Here is an 18,629-nt window from a genome sequence, read left to right as displayed (position 1 = left end):
GAAAGAAGCACAAAAAGGTATACATCAATTTTACAACCTCATTCATTGCTTTTTTATTATTATAAGATTTTATTTATCTATGCAAAATGCACCCATAAAGGACTGAAAGGTATTTAAAAGTACTGGGACCGAACCCTTACCCTGACAGACACGTGGTTAGATTATCATTATCTCTGACGTAGAATCGCACGTTTGACGTCACACAGCTAGAAATAAAATAATCTTGTCGTTCAAAGTATGAAAATAATATAGTCTGGAGTTCTCTTTTAGGCATATCCTCTGCAGAATCCCTTGTTCTTCTTGCCGCTCGTCTATATCCTTATTGAGAATATCTTTTAAAAAATAACCAAAGAGCCACGTTATTATGTATTTATAAGTTATCAGCAAAATCTCCCCTTATTTCAAAATCATGTGAATTATATCACATTATACATGATACAATGGTTTCGATTGTCAAATAATAATATAAAATAAACATCAATTCCCTTCAATTTGTCAATACGAAACATCACTTGTGAACAACTTAATAATACTTATAAAACAATGGCTACACTTTCAACATAATGATTGTTTAGTTTTGAACATTTGGAAAATTAAATTACTAGCGTTGTAAGATTTAAGACACTTGACCATATTATGATTTCCGATGATGTAGTTCAATAATTATAATAAGATTGTTCGATGATTTATTTCCAATTATGTCCTTGGGAAAATAACTCAATTTGTGAACCAAATTAGGATTTTTGAAAATTGATACTATAACACATATATAAAGAAAAAACTTCAAATTATTGCAAGTAAGATTGACTCGTGTTACCCTATCAATATTGTAGAATAATATGCATGAATTAGGTTCTTGTATGTTATGCCTTAACTGGTCTTCATTAATAGCACTGTTCTGTATACCATATGGACAACCATGTTTGTAGCTTTGGACCTTGGATGCAGTGGGATGGTTGTTCACAAACATGCGGTGCAGGAACAACAAGTAGACAACGGATTGTGTGTTGTCCCAAAAGACAAAGCTATGCACATTGCATTAACATACGTTGCCGTATAGCCCAGAGTGAAATATGGCAATCTTCTCCTTGTAACCAGAACTGCTACAATGGTGGAGTATTTGAAAGGACTAGGTGTAAATGTTCACCCGGATGGAAAGGAGACTGCTGCAACGAAGGTAATTCCAAAAATTTTATGAGTTCTGAGTGGACTTTTGTATAGATTTTTCCTTACTAAAATGAATTTCTTGTGTTAATTATTCTTGAATAAACGAGTCCATATTTTTTTATCACGTGCCCACATTTATATGCCATGAACTGAAAAACAATTACCAAAATGATTTTTTTGTAAATGCTTTTTGATGCCTTTTATGTCAGATGCAATGGAAAACAAAAGGAACGACGCAAAGTCAAAAACTGTTACGCGAGTTTACCAAATACATACAGAAAACAAAAGACTGTGCAACACAAACACAACCGAAACAGGGGTTAACCCAGATGCAAGGATCAAGGGTAAGCACATACTGTCATATTCAAGGAAAAGAGGACGGGATTGTTGTTGACTGTTATGAAATATACGTACTAAATTATAATCCTGTTTAAAAGAAGACGATGGAAATATACGTATGACTACTAAAACAAAATATGTAAAAAAAAAATCCATGCATTATTTGCATACGTGTTAAGTTACCATTTTCAAACTGTTTAACATATTTTGATGAAAACGTCCAGAATGTTTACTTTAATGAAATGAAAGTCTATTAAGGCAAATAATATGAGAATTATTATTTTCTTTGATAAACTATTCTTTACTCTTTAAACAAATCCAAAATCCACAGTTGTGTCTGTCAGTTTTATAGATTTATATTAACTTCAAGACACAACGCCATGTAATTGATTGATTGATATTCAACACTATTGTGCTATTTCGTCGGTCTCATTGGGGTCTAAGCGTGCCGCGGGATTACCGATTTCTTTGTAAGTGTGACACGTGAAAGTCAGATGCAATGGAAAACAAAAGGAACGACGCAAAGTCAAAAACTGTTACGCGAGTTTACCAAACTATCGTGTCGTGAAAACGGGAAATGAGGTCTAGCGGGACCAGGGAAATGACAAAAAAATGAGAATTGCTTACGTACATAGTGTAAGCGGGATACGGGAATCTGACAAAACAGTAAGCGGGATCCGGGATCGGAACCCCCAATAAGACCCCCTATTTCGTGGCGGTCAGTAGAGGAAGCCAGAGCGTCCGAAGTGAACCACCGACCTTCGGTAGGAAAACTGAAAGTCGTTGCTGATTAAGATTGGAGTCGACGGCACCTGTTCCGTGCTGGATTCGAACTCACAAGCGTAGTGTTGACTGGCTAGTAATACGGTATTTCGAATGCTTAGACCACTTGGCTACCGATTCCCTTCTTTTAGTGTGTAATGCAATTTAAAATGTCGGGACAGTGAACTAGTTATTCTTTCCGTAAATTAGGTTAAAATATTTATCAAATGGTATTTTACTTTTCAAAACGATTTATTACACAGCATGTGCGTATCCATCTTTTGGTGATAACTGTCTACAACAATGTGTCTGTGACCATGGTGTGTGTGACCATGTGACTGGAAAATGTGACTGTTTGATTGGATGGACAGGGACAAAATGCAACCAGTGTTAGTATTTTTTTTTTAGTAAATTTGTATATGTTAACCTCAAACTGGCATTGTTATCTCATCATTGACATTGTTTAATTGCAAACTGATTTATCCTTATGATGTGTCAAATAGTAATTGTAGCAATTGTAATTTACATTTCGATTATCATATTTTTATATTGACAATGGGGACGAACTGTGCACCACTTATTACGGACTTATTGCGGACCTGTTTCTGTTATGAGTTGCATTTTTTTTACAACAATTAGCCAATACCTATGGAAACAACATCTGAAACCAAAACAATATAATAAAACTTTTAGATATTTGGATGATATATTGGCCTTAAATAATGATAACATCAGTATATACACTAAAGATATTAATCCTGCTGGACTAACTTTAAATAAAGTTAATACTAACAAAGAACACTGCCCTTTCCTGGATCTTGATATCTATTTCATTAACGGAAAGCTTACATACTGTTAACTATCCATTTTTAGGTGGTGTAGTTCCCTTGTCATCATCTTTATATATATCAACGTGTATGATTCGCTCATGTATGTGACAATGTATTAGAGTTTTAGCGAAAGAAATCTATGTATTACTAAAAATTTATTACGCCGGGTTTTCGATATAACAAAATAGTTGAAACATTTACTATTGGTACAAGGACATCATTCGTAAATCTAAATCAACATGTAAACTTTTTATACCTTCAGGTATTTCACATTTACTCTTTAACTGTGATATGACAAGGCACAAAAATGAACATGCTCTTCCAATCAGTTTAATTGAGTTTTGGAGCTGGCATGTCAGTAACTGCTAGTAGTCCTTTGTTAATTCATGTATCATTGTTATTAGGTCTTTCAACTTTTCTGTGGAAAGACCTATTGTTTTTCTTCTGATTATTTTTTTTTCTTCTTCCGCCTAATTTTGTTCTTGTGATAACTATTGGTTTTGCAATATGTGGCTTATATATTTGGTATATGATATCGAACAGTTTATGCGCTTTTGAAATTTACCCTGCGTAACCAAATACTTTTCTTTGTAGGAGTTATCTTCCCAAACACTGATTTCCTTGTGTCCAAGACTCCTTCGCAACCGTAAAAGATTACGACAAATTTATTTTATAAAATTGCTCGTTATATCCTTCGCATGATTTGTTCAATTTCAACCGAAGCAATATCAACGCTCCATATGAGAGTTATTTCCCCTTTTGTATTTGAAATTTTGAAATGTATTTTAAACTGGAACACCATAAGTGATAGAGACCTAGGATCTTTTGATCTGAGGTCCTTGGTCCAAAAAAATGAAAATTAGGTCAAGGTCAAAGGTCAAGGTCAAAGGTCAAGGTCATATTCTAATTTTTGAATTAGGGTAATTTCCACTCATTTCAGGAAACCGTATAAGATATCGTATAAGATATCGACAAATTATTTTGACTAAATTGTTAGTTGCGACATGTCGTTACTTAATAATTTAAGTTGAAAGGGTGCGTAGACAAGAATGTGAGTTTTTGCCCCTATCATATCTAAAATTATGTGTAAAGTGATATAACTTATTAACTATACATATTAGAGACCTAGGGTCTTTTGATTTGAGATCATCTGTTTGTGACCTTGAAATTGAGGTCAAGGTCATAAATTAATTTTACGTTCTAGACTTTGACCTTTGCTTTAAATTCATATCTATACATCATAAAGCCATATGAACTGACATTTTAGACTGATTTTTAATATTTTAATATCAAAATATATATTAACTGGTGGAAAGACCTTCAATTGTTCTCTGTACAATTGGTTTTTAATTTTATTATTTTTTTTTTTGTTACCTATTCTATTATCGGACTCGGACTTCATTTAAACTGAGTTTTACTTTTCTTATTGTTGTGTGTTTGTTTTTCTACATTGGTAAAAGGTATAGGGGAAGGGTTGCGATCTCATAAAACATGTTTAACCCCCGCTGTATTTTTGCGCCTTTCTTCTGGCCTTTGTTAGTCTTGTAAGATTTTTCAATTTTAGATCATGTTTTATGTTTTGGAGTTAAGTATTACGTCCATTTTTCGATCTATGAATTTGACTGTCCCTCTGGTATCTTTCGTCCCTTTTTTACGATTGCCTAGGAAAAAACTATCGACCAGAAATAAAATAGAGAATGGAAACGAGGAATCGACTTTGTGTCACAGAGACAACAACCCGACCCAAGTGTAAAATGCATATAAACAATATATACTAGAAAAGTAATGAACATTTTTGTGAAATTATACAAGATTGTTGCCATGAATTCGGTTTTAAAATTGCTGATTTTAAAATATTTTTTTTATGTCTTTAAATGAATTATTTGTTCTTGTTGTCATCATTAAAGTAAATATATACTTTTTGTCCATTTAAAGGGGTAGACAATTCTTCTTTTGGAACCTTGGTTATATCGACAGCGTCTGGAAGCGCTGCTGGTTTAATTCTGACAATCATATGTGTGTCAATGATTTTTATGAAGATTTGTCGTCGAAATAAACAAGAATCCCAAACTACAACCAGCAACACACAGACCATTATTGCAAATGGGGATAATTCATCTCTATGTCACGAGTATATAGGTATAGACAATTTCAACAGTGATAATGAACATACTTTGAACAAATACGAAAGTATTCGGACGTCTGGAAGCTACGAAGACGTTTCAAACTACGATATTATTTTAAAACCAAATTTTGGATGCGGAAACACAATGGACAAACTTTTGAATCAGTATGAGCCTCTTCGGGGTGCGAATGAAATCTCACATATTCATATCTATTCTGACAATCCGACTTATGATGATTCAGTATATACAGAGATTTATGGATAATCGTTAATCCATAAAATTTCATCAGATGTTTTGAAAATTGCAGACAGTTTTAACTGGGTTTTTTTTACTTCTAATGTGATCACATATAACACATTTTTATATATCAGTATTAAACTTAATAGTATTTTGAAATAGAAGAAAGTTTGTGTTTCAGTAATTACATTATTTGTTGTTTGTATTCTATGTATTGAAAAGGCTTAATATTCTTTTTGTTCTTTTATACACAATCTTGTATACTGTATTGATGATACTTATTTGATCGTTTATTTTCAAGATAAAAAGGAAAATCACAAAATTACTAAACTTTGAGGAAAATTTAAACAGAAATTTCGTAATTAAATGACAAAATAAAAACTCAAACGAATGGATAGCAAATGTCATATTGCGAACATGGTACAGGCATTTTATTATGTAGGAAATGATTTTACATCTACTTAAACCTCTTTATTGTATGATAAACAGTTAAATCACAAAAGTACTGAACTCCGAGGAAGATTTCAAGACGGAAAGTCCATAATCAAATGGCAAAATCAAAAGCTCAAAGACATCGAACGAATGAATGGATATCAACTGTCATATTCCTGAATTTGTACAGGCATTTTCTAATGTGGAAAATGATGAATATAAAATGCAATTATTTTGAGTACGATATGTGAACAAAACAAACAGACAAAATGTCAAATATAAGGGTACATTAGTCAACATTGATTTTGATGTTTTAACGCCACTTTTCAGCAACGCTTTCGGGCTATTTCGTAGCGGCCACTCTTTATTGATTGAGGAATCCGGAGTGCCCAGGGAGAACCACCGACTTTCGATAGGAAAACTGACAATCCTAGTCAATTAAGATTGAAGTCGATGGTAGAACATTTGTAAAGTACTTAGAACATTCGGCATTTGTCGTTTGTTTATGTAATTTATACGTGTTTCTCGTTTCTCGTTTTTTATATGAATTAGATCGTTGGTTTTCCTGTTGGAATGGTTTTACACTAGTTATTTTGGGCCCTTTATAGCTTATTGTTCGGTGTGAGTCAAGGCTCCGTGTTGAAGGCCGAACATTGACCTATAATGGTTTACTTTTATTACTTTTCATTTGGATGGAGAGTTGTCTCATTGGCACTCACACCACATCTTCCTATAATAAAATAAAAGAATACTCTAACACGTTACTATGATTATAAGCAACGTCAGTACCCCGAATTTATACTTAAGACCATCGTGTATTTTTTGTGAAGTAGATAAGGAATATTCATCAACAAGGTCTTGGTACCTTCCGACTATTTTTTTGTGAAAAGAAGAGACGTTTTCTGAAATACCTCTAGTTCATTAATTGTTTACTCAGACACTGAGGATTTATTATAAAGTATGAGTAGCAGCTGCACGTTCTTAAATGTCGAATGAGTTGGGGGATTTCTACTTATGTGGAGAAAATTAATAATTTCAAAAATTAAACTATTTCGTATGTAATTGAGTCTGTTATTGAGATGAGCGGACCTGTCAATTCGAGGAATACGTCTAAAAATGATGCAGAGGAAGATGTGTCTGCTGTTTCTTTACTGTCTTTTTCTCGGAGATTAACTCATGGAATCCAATCAGAAAATTTTGGATGGCTATTGAAAAGAACATCGTTAATATATCGATATGAAGATGAAATCAAATGCTTTTTGATCTTCTGGTGTTAGACCAGTGTCTGAAGAAACTCCGACTCATATGTAAATAAGGAACAAAGAGGCAAGGGAGGCGCACAGTTCGTCCCAACCGAAATGCCGTCAATTTGTTGAAATAATTTTCCTCTGAATGCAACAAATATGCTATCAATAAGAAATTTCAGCATACTGATAACGTGTTCCTCTGTGTAGCATAATTTATCTTTTTGTTCACTAATAACAAAATATGCTGTATGGTATCCCAAAGTAATAAATTCATAGCGTTTGCTACCAATTTTTATTGAAAAGCATTGTGGTCTATTGTTTTTAGACTTTTTTTTTTAAATTTTCCAAGGAATTGGTTTATAAAGGGCTGGAAAATTTTGTTTTGATTAATTAATTTAAGAGAAAGTTCAAGATAAACAGTATCCAGATGTTCTTTAGAATGTTTTTTTTTAATGTACACATGACTAATACCACTTTTCGAGGGACAAACTTACAGTATTTTTAAAGACCTTCATTCACTGCAAATAATCAGATCTCCTCACCTCCTGATGATAGTGATCACATATTTGTTACATATGATAATAAAATAAATTCATCTATTCTTGTTTTTTTTTTTTTTTAGAAACTTTTTTTAAGAATCTTCAGGTTAGCAATTTAAGGAACAGATTAAGGTGACAAAAAGTCATAACAATACAACAACGATATATTTTATCATACTCGTTATAAATGTTATGTAATTAAGTCTTATTAGCTATTGACAAGTGGCAGGTTTTTTTTCTAATGTTGTATTACTACAATACTGTTTCAAATAAGAGAGGTTGACCGCTCTTTAACATGTTTAACCCCTCCTTATTCTGTATGTGACTGCCTTACGTCAAAAGTCTGTAGTTTTCATGTCGGGCCTTTTATAGCCGACTATACGGTATGGTTTTGTCGCATTGTTGCAGGCCGTACGGATGGTTATAATTGCTAAAATTCACTTAATTGAGTTCTGGTTGATATTTTTTTCCTTGACAATCATACCCTATCTCCTCATTTTCATTGTGTTAAGGACGCAATATATTATAATAATTCTAATACTGTATCAGGTTTAATTTATTAATCGTTCATCATTGTATAGAATAGCATTATGATGTATGAAATCCTGGATATTTATAAGTCTGTTCTATGTTCCTTTGGAAACCGCTTTCTTAATTATTAAAATCTATTTTATCAGCAATCAAAGAAATGCTTCAAAGTTATTGTGAAACTGCCTATTCTAGAGGGGGCGTGAATCAGATGTGGATACTTAAAAATTCCAAAGATCTTTTAGAGTACATACAATCTAACTCTCTTTCATCGTGTAACAGTATTAAAACATTTTTTCATAGTATTGAAACATTTGACTTTTCTACACTTTATACAAGTATTTCATATTCCAAACTAAAAGACAAATTGAAAGAGTTCGTATTGGTTTGTTTCATAAAAAAGAAGTATCTTGTTTTAGGAAGGGATAAATTCTTCTTTCTTGATTGACAACATATCTTTTACGTTCAGAGAACGTGTTTTTTCAGCAGACTATCGGCATTCCAATGGGAACGAATTGTGCCCCTCTTCTTGCCTACTTGTTTCTTTATTATTATGAGGTTGACTTCATAAAAGGAACTTCTTAGGAAGAAAGATAAGAAGTTAGCAATATCCTTTAACTCTACTTTCCGCTGTATAGATGAGGTTCTTTCACTAAACAATTCTAAATTTGATGACTATGTCGAACGCATCTATCCAATTGAACTAGAGATAAAGGATACAACAGTTACAGTTAAGTCGGCCTCATATCTTGACATACATCTAGAAATTGACAATGAGGGTCGATTGAAAAAACATAACTTTACGACTAAAGAGATGATTTCAGCTTTCCAATTTTGAACTTTCCATTTCTAAGTAGCAACATTCCAGCAGCACCTGCATATGGTTAATATATCTCCCAATTGATACGATATTCTCGTGCGTGCATTTCTATCATGATTTTCTTGATAGAGGGTTGTTGCTCACAAGGAAGCTATTAAATCTTGAGATCCAAATGGTGAAGTTGAAATAATCTAATCGTAAATTTTACGGACGCCATCACGAGTTGGTTGACCGTTATGGAATAACTGTTTCACAAATGATATTGGATATGTTCCTTACGTTGTAGCTACAACCCCCTTCCCTATCATAAATGTGACCTACCGAATTAGACTATTTACCGGATTGTTATCTCATAAGCAACAAGACGGGTGCCCTATGTAGGGCAAGATCTGCTTACCCTTTCGGAGCACATTAGATCACCCCTAGTTTTTGGAGGGGTTCGTGTTGTTTATTCTTTAGTTTTATGTGTTGTGTCATGTGTACTATTGTTTGTCTGTTTATTCTTTTCATTTTAAGCAATGGCGTTGTCAGTTTATTTTCGATTTATGAGTTTGACTGTCCCTCTGGTATCTTTTGACCCTCTTTTACTGACAAAATAGCTACATGTTAGAGCGTGCACTTGTCGTAAATTACACTATGAAACAACTATTTTTAAAGTAAGTGACATATTTTGATGAATCAAAATTTTGAATGGAATATGTATACTGATTTATTTAATAAGCTTAAAATACCTCATTAATTTCATTGCGATATGAAACGAACATTTTGAATCATGATGAATCAAACTATTTTTAGGGAATTTATAAATGATTTAATTACTACCATATACGTCATCAATTTGAAGCTCGTCATAAAGCATTGAAACTGACCTTTTTCATATAATGTTCAAAGAAAAATGCAAATCATTGTACTTAACCTATGTACTATCAATGACAGAGTTGATATAATATCATCTTCGCTGTACTATTTGGCCATTTCTAGTATGATGCGTGATAATTTTGGAAACTCGTTTTTTTAATCTGAGGTATATCTGATAAATATTTATCTAGGTCGAATAAAATTCGGGTACCACACATGTTTTGAACGCGATTCTTGGTAAATCGTTTTGACTCATGTAAAAAAAGCAATTTCAAATATTATTGAGATGTATTTGGAAAATATGTTATTAATTTCACATATCACATAATTCAGTACCTTCGGTTTTAAATAGTTTTCCAAAGAGGAAACAGCACAAGTCAAACAATGTAATCTATACTACAATACCAATAACGATACAATCAATGAAAATGATTGTTAGCTCTAAAACAATGGTCGATATTGCAAAATAATGACCCGTGACCGTTTTTTGTTTCCTTTTTTTTTTATTTGAAATTATAAATAACGCTGTTTGTTAATATTGGGTCAATGCTGTACATAGTAACCTAAATTAAAAAAGGGAAATGAAAAAAACAAACATGTGTCCATATAAAGGAGGGCTTTCAATAAGCTTCAGTCAGACTGGCTGGTACTCTACTTATGTAGTCATAACAGATGCACGATTTAATTTCTTGTGTGTTGTATCTTTATTGTTCTTCATTAATATCCCTGTTTATGATACAGAACGGGCAGACATGTAGTATTTGTAGCTTTGGCTCATGGATGCAGTGGGGCAGTTGTTCGCAATCCTGCGGAGGAGGCATCAGGGAAAGACAAAGGGTTGTGTGTTGCTCAAATAAAGAAAGCTATGCTCATTGCATACACACAAGGTGTCGTATAGCGCATACGGACTTGTGGCAATCTTCATCTTGTAATGAGTACTGCTATAATGGCGGTATACTTGACGGTAGCAATTGTAAATGTTCACTTGGGTGGAAAGGTGACTGCTGCAACGCAGGTAATTTTTTCTTATTATTTTTTCGGTACTACAATGTTTACCTTTACTTTACTGAGTTTGAAAAAAATCATATTACAATTTCAGAAGAGTTACTATGTCAACAATTTGTTATTGTTTGTGACAATGTCGCCATGAGGGTGATCCACTAACGGTATATTAGTGATATTCGGTATATAATTGAAGTGGCAAGCAAATTTAAGGAATACTAGTTAATACTTTTCTCCTTATGGAAACATAACTTCAAAACGCGAAGATCATTTCTAATGACACACTAGATTATAACTATTACACTTAACTGTGTTATGAAATCTGGTTGATTTTTATTTGAAGTACAAAACTGTTAATCATATAAAGATATAAGAAGATGTGATATGAGTGCTAATGAGACAACTCTCCATTCAAGTCACAATTGGTAAAAGTAAACCATTATAGGTCAAAGAACGGCTTTCAACACGGCGCATTGGCACACACCGAACAGCAAAGTATAAAGGGCCCCGAAATGATTTTAATCATTGTTTTAGACATTTCATTTTCAGCATGCAAATTTCCATATTTTGGAGAAAACTGTTTGCAACTGTGTGAATGTGAGCATGGTGTGTGTGATCCTGGGACAGGCAAATGCGACTGTTTAGTTGGATGGAATGGAACAAAATGCAATCATGGTAAATACTAATTAATTACATTCTTTAAGTTTACGTCAAAGTTGGTAATTGAATAATTGGTTAAAAAAAATTAATTTCAATCTTGTTTTGCTATGTAGCAACTTTTTTTTACATTTCGATTATTCTATTTTTATATTTTTATATTGACAAGATTGACATTTCCCTATAGCAAAATTAAATAGTAAAATTATTAAATTATATCACCATCGGGGATGTATTATCATATGAGGTCTGGATTTCAGCGTGTGCCAATGGTTATTTTGGTAACGATTGTCAACAGATATGTAGTTGTGAGAATGGTGATTGCCATCACGTTTCTGGAAATTGTACATGTTTTCCTGGTTGGACTGGAACCAATTGCAGTACACGTATGATTTTTTATAATATTCGTCTAGATTTAAGAAACAGCTTTAGTCAATATGTTTATTCTTTGTTTGACACATCCTATTGCCTGCTTTTAAATATCTTTCTTGATTGAAAATTAATTAATCGTTTGACAATGAAATCTACACGTTTCAAATGTCTGTTGGACTTATATGTGTATAGTCCGTTGCTTTGTATCGGATAAACTGATCATTTAGGTCAATAAGACCAACAACTCAGGCTATAGAAGAAACAATTCAACGGAAATAGGTTTATGTGTTTTTGCCGTTGATGCTAAATACCACATATTTGATTTGTGTTACAGGACATAAATAAAACAATATAACTGACAAAGTATGGCTTACCCTATGCAGCTGTCCTTTTTCATTAGGATTAAGTTTAATAGTGAGGAACAATGCATTTGGTTTTTTTTTCTCAATACAATCTAATTGAAACCCCTTCAAGTTTCAAGTTTTAAGTGGATGATTTCTAAACAGTTAATTTTGAATCAATCATATGTCATACACGTAAAGAACTTGACCCATCTCTTTCTAAATTGTATTGCTGACCTATTATTAATCAAGGTTATGAACAACACAAACTGATTTACTGCTGATCTGTTTTCAATAATATTTTGATCTAACGTTTTATGTAATATTTGTATTCATTTTTGTTTTTTAATTCCGTAAATAACTTTTGATTAATGATTTTATACATAACAACTCATAATTTATTTTGGCTAAGAAATGTAAATCTTAAGACAAATGATTCATATTAAATACATGCATTTAACTATAAAAAAATATGTTTGTTTCATTTCTAAAATGTTGCAATGAGACAAAAATAAAATTGTAGTTTGTCGTGTCATTTGATATCATTAAAGATTGAAAAAAATAATGAGACTCTTGTAAAAGTGAGAGGTTTAATTAGCGCCATAAAACCAGTTTCACAATCCACCATTTTCTACATTTGAAAATGCCTGTACCAAGTAAGGAATATGACCGTTGTTGTCCATTCGTTTGATGTGTTTTGTCATTTGATTTTGCCATGTGATTAGGGACTTTCCGATTGAATTTTCCACGGATTTCAATATTTTTGTAATTTTACTTTTAAATGGTATAACCAAACACATAAAAAAGTCTTCGTAAATATGCATATGCATGTTTATGACATTATAAATAATATCTATATCAAATGCTGAATTAGTAACTGGTTCGTAACAAAACTTTGTTGCACAAAAAGACTTATTGGCCTGCTGGTGTGGGATTTCTCGCTGTATTAAAGACCCATTGGTGGCCTTAGGCTATTTTCTGCTCTTTTGTCGGGATGTTGTTTCTTTGACACGTTCCCCATTTCTTTTCTCAGTTTTATTAATTTGCAGCATGTATGTACCCATATTTTGGCAATAACTGAATGTGTTTGATGTACATGCTGTCATATTTTCTTCATATCTTAGTAATGCTACAGATCTATATAGATATGTTCGTGTATGACAGAATTGTGTACGTTTATAAAAAAGAAAAAGTACGATTTTTTTACTATTTTCGTATATATTTGTATTCTATGCACGTATTTTACGTATTATAATCATAAATATCTTATATTTTCAGCCTGCACAAACGGATTTTTTGGAAACAATTGCCTACAAGTATGTAGCTGTGAAAATGGCAACTGTGATGTTATAACTGGCAAATGTGCATGCTATACTGGTTGGACTGGAAGAAACTGCAGAAAACGTAAAATATCTATGACTTTTATTCAATGTTAGATTATTGTTAACATTTCGGACCTTTTGGTCCTCAAAACTCTTCAACTTCATACTTTATTTGGGCCGTTTAAACTTCTTTGTTTTGAGCGCCACTTATTTGCCTTTTTTAGACCAAACGCGCGTCAAGTGTACATAATATTTATCCTTGTATCTTTGATGAGTATATCTAGCAAAAGTATGTGTTTAATACTCCATTATATCGGTGTCACTCCTTCGATTGACCAAATACCTGTTCTTACCAAATATATAATGTACCGTGATATTATATATATGATTTTCTGCAAAGGGTATCATTTATATGCTGAACAAACCTTAAATAGTTCCTTTGGTGTGCAATGCTTTTCTAAACATGCCTTTATATATTGAAAATTATAAAGGCCAATGATTTATTTATACTTGAATACATGAAGACCTTTACTTTATAATTTCAGCCTGCGCAAATGGATATTTTGGTAACAAATGTCAACAAGAGTGTAGTTGTGAGAATGGTTATTGTGATCACATTACTGGTATCTGTGCATGTTATACTGGTTGGACTGGACGAGATTGCAAGAAACGTATGGATGTCTGTGTTATTTATTCAAATAAAACAAAAACCTCAATATATCTGTCAATTTTGGTTGTGTCACTCATTTTTCATTTCACGTTTTCCTTACAGAACTAGTACATTTATTACTGTGAAATCATTTATTTTTTATGGTACTAATTTTCAGGATTGAGGAGAAGTTATCTTTTCGCGGATATTTGATATCTTGGTTTTAAAAAAGTCTACATACAAGTCTTAAAAAAACATTTTAACTCGTGCTTCACCTCTATCAACGGAAGCCGGAAGCCAACGTAATGATGTATCCACTTTACAATGTCCTGATATTACAATGTTACTCTGCATACATCAATTGTCCGCCTGGTGAATTCGCTTTATTTTGTCAAAATAACACTCTTTTAAGTTGCGACTGAAGACTTATTTTCGGAATGGCATTCATCAGGAACACTCTTTCACAATATTAGGGAAGCCAGTGATGCATAAATATATGACAACCGCAAGGAGCTTATAATTATCAAAGGTAAAAGGTTTATAAAATGATACGTGAGGCGCGCGTTTCGTCTACATAAGACTCATCAATGACGCTCAAATCAAAATAGTTTTTAAGCCAAACAAGTACTAAGTTGAAGAGCATTGAGGACCCAAAATTCCAAAAATATGTGCTAAATACGGCTAAGGTAATAGTTTAAACATATTTATTTATAGTGAATTGGGTAACAAGTTTTGCAACAAATTTTAATCCCTTTCCACTTTTCGGGTGCGAGTTCTGCTTTGTAACGGCATTAGCCTACTCTTTTCAAAATCTACAAGGGTGTTTTTAACGTGCAAGAGATATGGCTCTCTCTTAACACGGGTCAGCCATTTATCGTCCCCTTCCGTAGTAGTCCGATGCACTTACCACTACACCACGGCTCTCATTGCACTGGCTAAGATGGTAATATATGCCTGGGATAAAAAAAAAAAACAACCCTTAGTATTTCAAATAATGCATACTTTTGTAAACAGTTAATATAAAAAATTACCATATAATTGGGCTGGTGTTACCCCCCTCGGGGTCTTAACAAAATCACCATGAAGTAGCTTAAAGAAATAACCGAACAAACTTAAATTCAACTTTCTACGCATCTATTAATAGTATTAGAGGAAGATGTTTTTTTTTAATTCATAGATATATAAATAACACATTGTAATATGTATAGTCCTTTGAAACATGCAATGCTTAATTAACAAAATACAGGTTTAAAGACAGCAGGTTCTTATACATTGCTTTTACAGACAATTTTAGTAACGGTTTTAATCATAGGTGCAAGACGGTATTAAAACGTAGACGGTAGGTTTAAAAATGAACTGCACAAGAAATCTTTTTTTCAGCATGTAAATATCAATATTTTGGTGTTAACTGCAATGAGAAATGTGGATGTGAAAATGGTATTTGCAATCACGTGACCTGAAACTGTACATGTCAGCCTGGATGGACTGGAAGTACTTGTAATGATAGTAAGTCTCGATTTTCTTATCATTGATAAAAAGTTTTCCCTAGTGCGTATAGGTTTATAGCTCGTATACAGGTTCCCTTTTGCTGAGGTGTATGCTTTTATTAACAGTAAGACGGGTTTTTCCTTCCTTAAAACCAATACTGTAACTACTTAACTAATAATGTTTTTATTTTCTTGTTTAATGTTTTAACCCAACATATTTTAAATTTGTTATCATATTATATTGGAGAATAAGCTTAGTTTGGTTGGTCTGTTGTATTGATTTCAGGACAAGAGATTTCATGACTAGAATACCAATAGGTAGCAATACCAATTGTTCTCCTCTTATATTTAATGCGTTTCCCTTAGTTTTAGTTTGTTTTTCCCAATTTAGTTTTTTGTCCATAGATTTACGATTTTTGAACAGCGGTATACTACTGTTGCCTTCATTTAAAATAAAAAAACACCATATCCTTTCCTTTGTTTTTCATTTCTGTATATGTACTTGTGTTAGTGCGCATATGTGCGCGTGCATGTGTGCTTGCATTGTACCTAGTATAGAGAGATATGTATACTACAGGTATAATTTTGTCCGCAGGAATAATATAACTTATCGAAAAGTTAAGGGAATATTCACTTGAATTCAATGTTGACGGAGTAGCATGTGCTGACTTAATAGCATGAGTATAATGATACACCCATGCATGTTTCCTATAATACATTATCATATGTCTTTGGTCATAAAATAAACATTTAGATACAGTAATTAATCAAAGGTAAAAAAATAGTATAATAAGTTTTCTTATATTAGTATTGTTTATTTCGTATAAAACAGCTAATAGTGAATTAAGGATACTAAAGCATCTAGAGTTCAAGTTTTTCGTACCGAAAAAAAGTCATATGTGAAAGGGTGTCCTTGATTTCAATGTGCATTGAACTGTCAATTGGTGTTTATTTAAAAAAAACTGTTTGCTTTGGATTTTATGAGGTGTAAAGACAGATGTATGATCAAATCAGTGCTAAAAACAAGGTGTATTTCGAATTTAACAAGAAATGTACTATAATCCAGCAAACCTTCTATTTCTAGATAAGGGAGAACGTCCTAATGCTTATAATATACTATGAGTAGTCAATGAAATTAAAACTCGAAACATCCTACTCGGGACATATAATATGGCATGTCAATATAATTAGCAGTAATTTAATTTTAAATGGTTTTTTTTTTTATCATTTTACTGAAACCAGCTTGCAAGAATGGATATTTTGGATTTGGATGCCTAGAAAAATGCACGTGTCAAAACGGATATTGTGATAATGAAAGTGGAAACTGTACGTGTGAAGAAGGATGGAACGGTTTAACTTGTGATGAAAGTAACATATTTTTATTTAGACTATTTAAGAATAGATAATAGATGTTCTTGCAGTGATTTTTGTTTCCGGAGTAACCAAAACATTGATAATGTCGCACCAGAGTATATTGACCATGAAAACAATAATTATTTCAATATCCCTAATTGTATACAAATATATTTGTTTTCAATTAATCATTTCATTGAAAGTTTGTATGTTTTTTTTGTTGTTTTTTTTGGTTTTGAATAGAAACAAATATGTTAACAAATAATATTTATATTTCTAAATTTTACCAACAGAATTATTTTTTTAAAGTGAAATTGTCATGTAAGATTCCCCGTACGACCATGATCTGTTTTGATCTATTATAAATATTATCAGTTTTCAATACCTTTAAAACTTTGCCTCCTATTTGAAATTATATCTAAAAGTAGGAAGCCGTTGTATGATTGCTACCGCGACAATTATCTAAATTTTCCAGATGTTGATTTAAGCAATTATGTTTACTTGTACTATTTTCGTTTTATTTGCGTATGCTAAAATCAATGTATATACTCTCCATCATCACTAATACTAATATATTTTTCTTTTTGTAGAGTTGAGCACTTCGCGTTATGGAAACTTGTATACGACGACATCTGGAGGCTTTGTTGTTTTGAGTCTGATGCTCAGATGTTTGTCAGTCATTTTTATACAGTTACGTAGAAACAGGAAACACGAATCACTTACAACAACGAGGAATTCACCACCAACTCCTGCAAATACAGAGGGCACATCTCAACACTACGAGTATATTGATACAGACGATTCCTATATGAACAATGAACAAACAACGGAGCAGTACGAAAATCTACGAAGCTCTGACGATTACGAAGAAATGTCCGACTACGATATTATTATAAAGCAGAACACTGGATGTGCAAACACAACTAACATAAATTTACATCAGTATGAACCTCTACGTGGATCAAAGAAATGTTCACATGTTTATTCAGATACTCGATCTGACGATGAGCAAATATATCTAGAAGTTTATGTATAATGGCATATAAATGAAATGTAATTATTTCGTTTGATGTGTTAATGTTTTATTGCCTCAGAAAAAAGTAAAATCACAAAAATACTTAACTCCGAGTGAAATTCAAAACGGAAAGTCCGTAAGAAAATTGCTATATTTCCTTTTTGAAAAGGCTATTACATCTTAAGTGACTGACAACATTCTGTATACTATTATAATCGCAACGATCTATTACTATTTGATAAAAATAATTATCTTTCTATCTTATGCGTCAATCATTCCCGATTAGTGTAAAAGAGAATATAAAATAAAATAGTTTTCAAGAACTTCTATAACAGAATGATTGGATAACGTCAGAAATATAGCAACTGTTATCCATTCGTTTGATGTGTTTTAGCTTTTGATTTTGCGATTTGCTTAGGGACTTTCCGTTTGGAATTTTTATTTGGAGTTTTGTATTTTTTTTTTTTTTTTAACTTTTTATCAAAATTATGATCTTAAACAAGTAAATGTATAATCATCGAGTTTTTTCTGCATTTTAATGAATAT

At 32.3% G+C, this 18,629-nt stretch overlaps 1 protein-coding gene across 1 annotated transcript; it reads left to right on the top strand.

The window, feature by feature from the left end:
• Positions 1-722: 722 nt before the first annotated feature.
• Positions 723-16,837, top strand: LOC139492619 (multiple epidermal growth factor-like domains protein 11). The gene is made up of 6 exons (XM_071280769.1): positions 723-1,177; positions 2,532-2,657; positions 11,805-11,930; positions 13,536-13,661; positions 14,125-14,250; positions 16,800-16,837. The coding sequence occupies exons 1-6, from the start codon at positions 910-912 to the stop codon at positions 16,835-16,837; spliced, it is 810 nt and encodes a 269-aa protein (XP_071136870.1). The 5' UTR covers positions 723-909.
• Positions 16,838-18,629: the final 1,792 nt, after the last annotated feature.

The sequence above is a fragment of the Mytilus edulis genome, chromosome 10 (assembly GCF_963676685.1).
Source record: "Mytilus edulis chromosome 10, xbMytEdul2.2, whole genome shotgun sequence".
Classification (NCBI taxonomy): domain Eukaryota; kingdom Metazoa; phylum Mollusca; class Bivalvia; order Mytilida; family Mytilidae; genus Mytilus; species Mytilus edulis.
This window is presented reverse-complemented; position numbering and strand designations above follow the sequence as displayed.

Coding starts and splice junctions, on each gene's coding strand:
- LOC139492619 (XM_071280769.1), top strand. CDS start 910: ATGGACAACCATGTTTGTAGCTTTGGACCTTGGATGCAGTGGGATGGT. Junction 11,931..13,535: donor TGGAACCAATTGCAGTACAC/GTATGATTTTTT, acceptor TTATATTTTCAG/CCTGCACAAACGGATTTTTT. Junction 14,251..16,799: donor TGGACGAGATTGCAAGAAAC/GTATGGATGTCT, acceptor TTCTATTTCTAG/ATAAGGGAGAACGTCCTAAT.